At 46.1% G+C, this 10,000-nt stretch overlaps 1 protein-coding gene across 1 annotated transcript in view; it reads right to left on the reverse strand.

The window, feature by feature from the left end:
* The window catches only part of fndc3bb (fibronectin type III domain containing 3Bb), a 58,346-nt gene that overhangs the window by 25,701 nt on the left and 22,645 nt on the right, over positions 1 to 10,000 (reverse strand). Inside the window, exons 4-6 of the mRNA XM_017453568.3 lie at positions 3,089 to 3,165; positions 1,539 to 1,770; positions 552 to 842 (exon numbers count right to left, since the gene is read on the reverse strand). Coding sequence (XP_017309057.1) covers positions 552 to 842; positions 1,539 to 1,770; positions 3,089 to 3,165 — 600 coding nt within the window. The remainder of the gene's footprint in view (positions 1 to 551; positions 843 to 1,538; positions 1,771 to 3,088; positions 3,166 to 10,000) is intronic.

Consider the following 10,000-nt stretch of genomic DNA (forward strand, 5'->3'; position numbering starts at 1 on the left):
CTTTCTGAACAAATCGACTGGAGATGGTTTCATGTGCACAGAGAACAAAGTGTGTGAGCTAGAACCTGTTCTTCATGCTGCTTTCATGGCCGTGTTTACATCATCCTGTCTGATTTGACCTTTTACACGTCTCACTCACGTCTTCTTCACTAAACAGAACAAACAGTCGCCCGCTCACTTACCACAGAATTAACATTTCAGTACAACCTCATTTTAATTAATTTCTTTTTTTTTATAGAGATAAAACCTGAAATAGTGACCAGACCAGTCTAATGCACACGGCTCTTCATTTCTAGCTATAAACCTCCTGAAAATGTCGTATTGATGCGGTACTGCAGCTTTACTGAAGCGCACGTCCGAAGAGGCGGACATCATGGAGGTGTTTCATCGCGGAACATCTGCCTGTATGTGGTGTTGAAACGTTTCAGTGAAAAACAGTTGTGTTATTTATCAGCAGCGTGTCTCACCTGCAGCCGTTATTGATTATTTATTGATTCCTGACTGATTGTGGTGTTGGTGTGTTATATTCAGGTTTACACTCAGATTCTCACCTTGCTGGTCACTGTCCGAGTGTTTCGGACTTCCTCTGGACCTCCTCTCTGCTCGCTTATTCCCAGGACTTCCTCCTCCCCCTCCTCCCGAGGCCGCAGTGCCGTGGCTCTTGCTGTAGCCATTGGGCGTGGCGCTGCAGGCCGGGGTGCTCTTGTAGCTGGACGATGGCGGAGTGCTGACTCGGGACAGGCTGGGACGTTCGGTGGCGCGCTCCTTGGGCTTTTTGGGCTGCGGTTTGCAGTACTCCTCCCGGCTGAGGATCGTCGACATGTTGTACAGCGGAAAGATCTCTGCAGCCGGCAAAAACACACTTTCTGAACATTTCCAACAGAACTAAAGCTCAAAATAGGAAAAAACAGATCCGGTTCTAGGAAGTTCTATGGAGTATGTTTGAAGGTGCTCTCTGGTGGGAAAATTTTTTAATCAAAAACGGGTAATCCGAAGCACGCTTCCAACTGAAACGATTTAAAAAGTCTTTATTTCATAGTGGAGATATATTGAAATAATGCGTGCTACTTTCCCTTATTTTAATATTTCCACTTTGAAATAATCATTCAATAAAGGCTTTTTAAATCAGGGGTGCCAAACTCTATTTCACCCCCTAGTGGAGAAACAGACTAGCTCTTTTTTCAAATCTTTCGATTCCATTACAGTCCACAAAATCATTCTTATTTGGAACATGGACACTAAACTGCTGGGTTGGATTAGAACCTTCATCGGGCCGGGGCCGGCCTGCGGGTCTGATGTTCGACTCGCCTGCTCTAACCCTAACTCCAACACTGTTTTCTTCTATGTAGCTGATTCACCTTCAGGTCATTTCATTTGATAACATTCAGAACATTTTATACTGTCTTTAACGTTATTTATCTTCAGTACAGAAACCGATTCCTGACAGATTCACTCAGAGAGAAATATTTAGTCATAATTACAGAAGGTTTATAAAATATTAGACAGAATAAACTGATGAATTAGAGCAGCAGTCTCACCCTCTGGGTAGATGGGGGGCAGGCGGTGTTGGTAGTACTGGTGCGGGGGGACGTCTCCGGGGCTGGTGGGGGGGTAGTATGCCGTGTGAGAGGCGGGGATAAAGTGGGGGTGTGTCATATACGGTGGGGGCAGGTGGTGGGTTGGTGAGAGAGCGGGAGAGTAACTGGGGGGGTAACATTCAGAGTGAGGGGTGACCACGACCCGCCGGACCCCTGTGTTGTCCTCCAGAACCTGAAAACACACACACGCGCACACATTTTTAAATAACTACTTAAAATACATCTTTAAGTAAGTAAGGAGTGTGAGTGTGACGAGGTGGTGTGTTGAAGTGTTTTATTCTTCTTCTAACACAGCCAACTGTCAACGATTACAATTTTTAATTACTAAAGAATGTCGTACATTTTATCCATTTTCAGTTACATTTATATATTACATCATAAACATTATATATTATACATTACAGTTATAGTTACATTTAACATTATGGAACGTCTGTGAAACAAGTTCCTGTTCTTGCTTACATTATAGCAGCTATAAACACTCGCTGCCTCACCATCTTCTCTTCATTCTCTCACTCTATTCTCTCTCTTTATTCTCTCTCTCTGTTCTCTCTCTTCTCTCTCTTCATTCTCTCACTCTATATTAACAATTTTTTATAAAATCTGTTTATGTGAATGAGCTGTTACTATTGAAACGTTAAGGTATTAGAACGAGATCATTAATATAAATCTTTGATGTGCAGCTGCACTCCTGTCAGAGCTGCTGTTATAGACTTAATCAACACCTCCTGACCAATCAGAACAGCACTCGGAATAGGAGAGTCGATGTATCTGTGCCAAAAAACCTTATGCTGAGTCCTTCGAGCTCTGTTTAACTTTCATTATTTAAAACATTCAGTCACATGATCTGACCTTTAACCCGGGTTTTACTCTGTGTGTATCAGCGCTGTGTTTTAAGACGATTCCTCGTCACACTGTACGAGATCCTGATCAGCTCTGTTGTGAATTGTGCAACAGACTGTGTGATAGCGTGTGTCTCCACGTCAGGTTATACCATGAAGATGCTCTAACGACAGACCTGCAGTTAATTACAGAACATTATGGCGTACGCCGCCGTTTACGTCATCGATCGGCATGACCCTGAACCTGTTGGTGGGTTTTAGACAAGCGTCGTAGCAGCAGCGCTCACACACTGAGACTTTAATCTCAGATTTCTCACACACACTTTGTCGTCGGTCGCAGTGGCACTGAAATGTGACGTATTCTAACAGTGCCGAGCTCAACTCAGCATCAGACTGAATGCTGTACAGAGGAACGCAGGCTTCACCATCTCACGTCTCACGCTCGACCGTTTCTGACCTTTCAGCTGAAATACCACTGCTGCTGACCTTTACCTCACTGCAGCCTGGCAAAGCCTTCATCAGCTCAGCCGTGTGTGTGTGTGTTTGTGTGTGTATGTGTGTGTATTGAAACTCCTGTTCTATTTTATTTGCCTCCGAGGCTGAGATTATGGTGACTCATTGCCGTTATTCGATTTCTCCGGGTGTTACCTGGGAGATGTATCCTGGGGGCACGTGAATGGGTGGGATGGAGCCGTTCGGTGACATCATGGGAACTTCAGCGGGACCTGAGAGGAGAAAAAAGATACGTCAATCAAGGCGGAAGGAAGGAACAGGTCCAACAGTAAGACTGCATTATGTTTAGAAAGTCATTTCTCTCACTTTGTTTACTGAGCTGCTGTCATACAGACCAAGCTAATCACAATGCGAGGAAAATTCCCCGGAATGTGGCATTATTCAACTTTATAAACTGTATAAGGGTCATAAATTGGAAGGTCAATTTTATCCTCATTACAAATACAAGGATATGAATATGCATTCATATGCAAATTAGGAAGCACCCCTATGTCCTCCTTCCCACATTAGCATAGCAGCTGTATAGCCTAGCTAGCCGGTTAGCTAACTGCTAGTAAACTAGCCCAGATTAGTCACAGAACGGGGTTTCAGTATCACAGTCTTGTCCTCATTTTGTTACTCGTTTAAACTGTCATGTTACATTACCATGACAACCAGCCTCTAATCATGGCTTTTGATGTGACTTTAAAATAATGAGGCCACGCCCTCTGTGTGTGTCTCCTAATCTACCCTGGAGGCATACCTGTATACCTGTCTACCTGTTCCCACCCGGTCGAGCCCATTCAATGGGGCCGTATCGGATACAGTGACGCCGGGTTAAACAAACACATCGCCTCATTGTGTTCAGCTTTTGAAACACAGCCACCAGGTCTGAGGGGATCGGCTGAGTGGTGGAGTGATGGAGGAGGGGCGGCTGGAGAGGATGGGGGGGATGTCGGAGGTTAGTTACTGCTGCTGTATTTACCCTGAACACAAGCTCGGCTCTGTCACGACTCCCCTGGGACACGACCTCGCTGAACCCCTTTCACTGTCTGTATGCCACCACCGCCACCACCCCGCCACCACCACCACCACCATCATCATCATAGATGTCGTCGTGGCCCCCCCCCGCCCTGCCGGATGGATGGCTATAACTCACATTGCTGTTTTTTTCTTTCCTGTAACCGTTTCTCTTATTGCGAGGTTACGGTAGCCGACCCAGCAGCTGCTAAAGCCATTTGTGGGCCCCTTCCTCGAGAGCCGATCACTCAGCGCCTGTAAATCACACAACTGCCTTGATGAACCTTACAGTTTCATCTCCATCACATTACAGCGTGGCCTGATCTCGTCTCTGCCCCTCGGCCCTGGAGGTCCTAACGTGGCCCTCAGATTAAAGCCGTGTTTGTGCTCGTGTCCTCTCCGGGTGGAGGCCGAGAGCCGTATGTACACAGCCGTGTGTGCGGTTTGAGCTCATAGACACGCCAGTGTGCTGTAGCTCCGGTTTAAAATAACAGCGACACTCTAAAGCACAACAAAATCCTTTCAGATTGTTCTCTCTGCTGCAGGTAATGCTAGCGAGGAACCCCCACCACCCCCGAGGTCCTGCTCCTACCCCTGCCCCTGCTCGGTGTCCTGGTCCTGGTCCTCCCCCAGACAGCTACAGGGGTGTCTTCTGTATGAACAGAGGCCTTTCAGAGAGAGAGAGAGAGAGAGAGAGAGACAGTTCTCAACAGCTCCACACCAATACACTGGGCAAACAGCAACATTCCTGCCATCTCCGAGGGAGGAGGGGAGCAAAGAGAGCGTCCAGACAGCGAGATAGTGAGAGACTCACATGGAGATATTTAGAAATACAAACAGAGACAGAGATCAAGGCCAACAAAAGGGAGCAGAGAGGACGTTAGCGTATGAGAAAGACACGGGAGAGATGTGTAGCGTCCTGTCCCACGAGCCTGCAGCAGCACCGGGCCTCCTCGCCAGAACAAGCGGCTCTTTGTGCTCCCTCGGAGGAGCCCTTTCCTCCCTCTCCAAGGCCCTGAGGATCCCTCACACCATCCATTCAGGCCCGCAGGAGGCAAACGCTCACCGCCGACATGCCACCGTCACCGATGTGTGTGTGAGGGTTTATTTTCCCCACTACAGTGCCAGATGAACTCACACACGCCGCTGGGGAAGAAATGCATTTGCTTTTACGCGTTTATAAATAACTTTATACTTTTGCGTGAGCTGCTATAAAGATCTGAACTCGCGTGTACGGTAAATCAGGAATCGGACAAAACCCTTTGTTCTGGCACTTTCCGTGTAGATAATCAGTGTAAAGCACACACTGCTCGAAATAAATCCAACACTCGAAAGTGTTTTCATTCTGTGTAACTTTGCTTTTCTTGCTAAATTAAGCAGAACTGATTTGTGCATCATCTCACATTACATTCGCGTTTACATTCACATTACATTCGCGTTTACATTCACATTACATTCGCGTTTACATTCACATTACATTCGCGTTTACATTCACATTACATTCGCATTTACATTCACATTATATTCGCATTTACATTCACATTATATTCGCTTTTATCCAACAGCACTTACCAATGAGGAAATAGCACAGAGATATATCAAGCGGAGAACGGTACGAGTAGTGCCACCGTGCAGGATTTATAACCGAGTTCTAGAGAAGCAAAGTGTGCAGACTTGAGGTGTAAGAGCCCGTGTAAGGATTTTCTTCATTATGTGGGGGTTGGCAGGTTAGGGGTTAGTCAAGTGTTCACAGAAGAGGTGTCTTTAACCGTTTTTTGAAGATCGTGACAGATTCAGCTGTCGGGATCGAGGTGGGAAATTATTCCACTAATGATTTCAGCACTGATCTTTGTCCAGCCATAAGATATCCAGCGTGTATATGAATTCGGATATACAGACCCATGATCACAGAAGGAAAAGAAAACACACACACACACAGAAACAGGAGGTTCATTCGTGAAAAAGGTCCACTAGTTCAGCTGGGAAAAGCTGCAGTCGTTTGGCCAGACAGCAAGACGACAGACAAAAATGAGAAGGAGAGAGAGAGAGTGAGAGAGAGAGGGAGATGTTTTTGGAAGGAATGCATTACGTGGCTGTGAGAGTGGAGGGGGGCAGCTTTCAGTGAAACGCTTCAAAAATGTGTTTTTGCATTACATGCAGAACACATGTGTTTAGTGTGTGTGTGTGTGTGAGTGTGTGAGTGTGTGTGTGTGTGAATAAGAAGCCGTATGTTATCCCTGCACCCGAATACATTTACAGGATTCTGACTTCCTGGAAGTCTTTATGATTACAGCAGCAGTTAAAATCACAGTCATTTATTTCACTTAATACATTTTATCTGAATATCATCATAACCAGGTTTGTGTGTGTGTGAGTGTGTGTGAGTGCGTGTGTGTGTTGCGAAAGAGCTGAGTTTTGGAAAATAGTGTAGAATAAAAAAATGCCTCCTGCATGAAAAACAGGAAGTGTTCATGTGCAGCTTTCTGCAGATTCAACTCATTTTCTGTTCTCCCCACAAAGTGAAGGCTTCCAAACCTTCACGCTGGATATCCACAAGTGTGTGTGTGTGTGTGTGTGTGTGTGTGTGTGTGTGTGTGTTTGTGTGTGCGTATGTGCGTGTCGCATCCAGCACTATGATTCCTCCTCGTGTTCCCTCGGTCTCAAAGCAAAGAGCCACAGCGCAGAATATAATTACACACGAGTGCAAGACCGAGATCATATTTTCCTCCTGCTGTATATATACTGTATATACACGTGTGTACGTGTGTGTGTGTGTGTTTCAGCTATTTACCACTCCACACTTGCTATAAACATCAGCCTGTCACTCAGACAGAGAAAATCGGACCTTTGAGACTCAACGTGTTTAATAAACATGCGCTGATTAGCGGCGAGAGCGTCACTGAGTCTGATCACACTGACACGGACGCTCTCTCTCTCTCTCTCGCGCTCTTGCTCTGTCACTCTCTCTCACTCTGTCACTCTCTCTCACTCGCTCTCTTTCTCTCTTGCTCTCTCACTCTCTCGCTCTGTCTCTCTCTCACTCTCTCTTGGGGTTTACAGCTGATGGACAACAGAGAAGAGAGAACCTGAGACACACCGAGATGCTCGGAGCTCTAAATATTTAGTGCAGAAAGACTGAACAAGTCACTAAGCAGTTCAGATCTGGAATGAGAGAGGACATGTCTACAGATCACGTCTACAGATCACGTCTACAGATCCGCTTGTTACAGAGCGAACGAGGGAAAACGTGACACAAATCTAATTACAGACTCTGAAGAAGCGTCTAAAGAGAACGACATCATCCTTTATATTACTTTCCTCTTATGTGTGTGAGTAGTTATTAATGGTTGCACGCAGTATCTAAAAAGCGGTGTGTGTGATTTCAACATGTCCTTTAATCTACATGCCACACACACACACACACACACACACACACATTTCAGCAGACACCAGCATCAGGCTTTGGGATGTTTCCACAGTAGAAATCCCACAGGACCTTTTTTTCATTTCCGTGCTGCCAGATCAGGAATAACGCACGCATCCGAACCGCAATGCGTTCAGCAGACGCTCCGGAACATCTCCGGAACATCTCCACATGGACACTTCTATAACAAGCAGCGACACTCCGAGGATCACACAGTGGCGTGAAGTAAACCAGAAAACTCTCTTTTTACAGGATAGAAAAAAACTGGGTGTTCAGAGATGGTCTCTTCCGATAGTTAGGGCGCTGAGGATCATGGAAAAAAGGACAGAGAAGGATCTCCTTATGCTTTATGAGGTTTCAGGTGTGATTGGATTGACAGTATGATGAGTGCACATCAACGCAATTCAGTAATTTCATTCCATGTGGTATCTGCTACAGTGCGTTTTATACAGGGCGTGTCAGCCATCTTAACCTTCAGCAGTTTATCTTCAAAATTAGAATTCAAATGAAAAGTTGTCTCTGATTCTCAGCTCGTGGGGGTTTTTTAATGAGTGACTTCCTTTTAAAATCTCTTTAGAACCTAGTAAAGTGTTTCAAATTTCCTGACCCAGATATCCCATCGTACCCCAAGACCCCGCACACATTCCAGCATGCTCAGGCTGCGTCCAGGTCCAGCCTGAGGCCAGCGAGGTCCTGCACTGCCCCAGGGTACACCTGGAAATTCCCAGCATGCTTTGAGGTGTTGGGTTTGAGACCCTGCTGTAGAAGAAGAACAGATTCCTCACACTGCGTGTCAAAGGCCTGATAAACACCACTTCGCCTCGTCCTGCCGTGAGCTACGTGACCCTGCTTCCACTGAAGGAACCTTTACAGGAACCCAGGAACCTTTTCTGGATAAGGAGGAAACAGTGCTGAGCTTTAAGGCTTTTAACGTGTGATTCTTCACTAGTTTGGAGAAGAAGGTTGGCTTTTCACACAGATTTATTCTGAAAAGGAAAATCGATTATGTGTATGAATTTATTTGTTTGTTTGTTTGTTTGTATTTTTCCTTGATCAACAGGCCAGATGACGCCTTTCAGTCAAAGCTGAACAAAATAATTAAGCATTTTTCACTCCAAATCTGGAGTTTTATCTGTCTCTCTCTCTCACACACACACACACACACACTGTAAAATCTACAAACAGGAAGTAATGCGATAAATTTAACCAATCAAACCCAACACACAGCCTCAGGTGTAAAGAAATGCACGTGTGAAAAAGCCTAATTTACAGGACACTATTTCCGCAGAACAGGAACTATCGGGGGCGGAGCTTGTACTAGATGTCATAAGTGAAAATAACAAGTGATTAGTAAAGTGTGCTTTAACATGGACTGCAAGGCATGACCGGTCGTGAGTAACGTCTCCATTTACACGAGACCAGACGAGACCAGACAAGACCAGACAGACAGCGAATCAGTGACAAGCACAGGTAGGATCTGTGTTCAGCTTTCTGTTCTTTTGACTTAAATCTGAGTTCCTGCTGTGGTGGAAAAACAAAGCAGGAACTCATACAGGAACTGTGTGGCTCTCATTCAGGACAGTTCCACAGGAGTTCCTTAAAGGATTCAGGAATCTGAGTGGAAATTCCCGTGCATGCGAAAGGCACTGTTAAAGCCGGTGTTGAGTCACTGTGATGAGGACGTGCAGTGTTTTACAGTGTCATGACCCATGCCCCACGCCCCGTGCCACTCGTGTCTGGGCATTGTTTCCTCCACTTCCTCTTGTCCTGGATTAAACTCACTGCTCGTTCCTCACGCCGCTTCCGCTCCGGACCAAAAAAAACAAGCCGAGCTTTGGGCAATCAGGAGCAGAAACCGTTAGATAACGAACCCTCAGTGCAGTCCTCTCAGCAGCCCTCTCAACACACACACACACACACACACAGAGGCCTGTGTTGGGCTGAAGGGACGTTTGTGGAGGGAGATTCCCCGGAGAGAGCGGGTGGAAAATGTGTTAGGAAGGCAGCTGACGCCACGGTTCCTCTGTAACTCCTCATGTGAGCTGAGCTTTAGGACCAGCAGTTCCCACTCAGGTTCCTGTACACTACAAGACAGTTATGAGGGAAAATGAAAGAACCAGTGAGGAGATGGAGTGCCGGCTTTGTGCTTTTGTGCCATACATCATGACCAGCAAGACTGTGTGTGTGTGTGTGTGTTTGTTTTGTGGCTCTAAAACTTGCTCAGGCATGCTCTAGGCTCAGAAAGGAGTTTCCTTTGCTCTGACTTGATCTAAAGAGTATTCACAGTTTGGAGAGAGAGACAGAGAGAGAGAGAGAGAGAGAGAGAGAGAGTGTGTGTGTGTGTTCTGGATCGACCCTGTCTGGGTGCAGTCTAGTCTGTCACGTTCATAAATGGCACCATTGTCTGCAGGGAAAAACTCTCCAGAAAACCTCAGAGATCTGCTCACGTTACTGCAGAATGGGTGAGAACCCAATCAGTGTGGGTTTGTGAGTTTCCATTAGCATGGCCTGGGACCGGCGTGCTGCGTTTTCAGAGATAAAGACCACACAAAAGGGCCGAGTGGGACACGCAGCAGAGCACCGAAGCACCGAATATACGGCTTTTTCCAGCCGTTTTGCAGCCA

This window comes from Ictalurus punctatus, chromosome 23, assembly GCF_001660625.3.
Source record: "Ictalurus punctatus breed USDA103 chromosome 23, Coco_2.0, whole genome shotgun sequence".
In the NCBI taxonomy this organism is placed as follows: domain Eukaryota; kingdom Metazoa; phylum Chordata; class Actinopteri; order Siluriformes; family Ictaluridae; genus Ictalurus; species Ictalurus punctatus.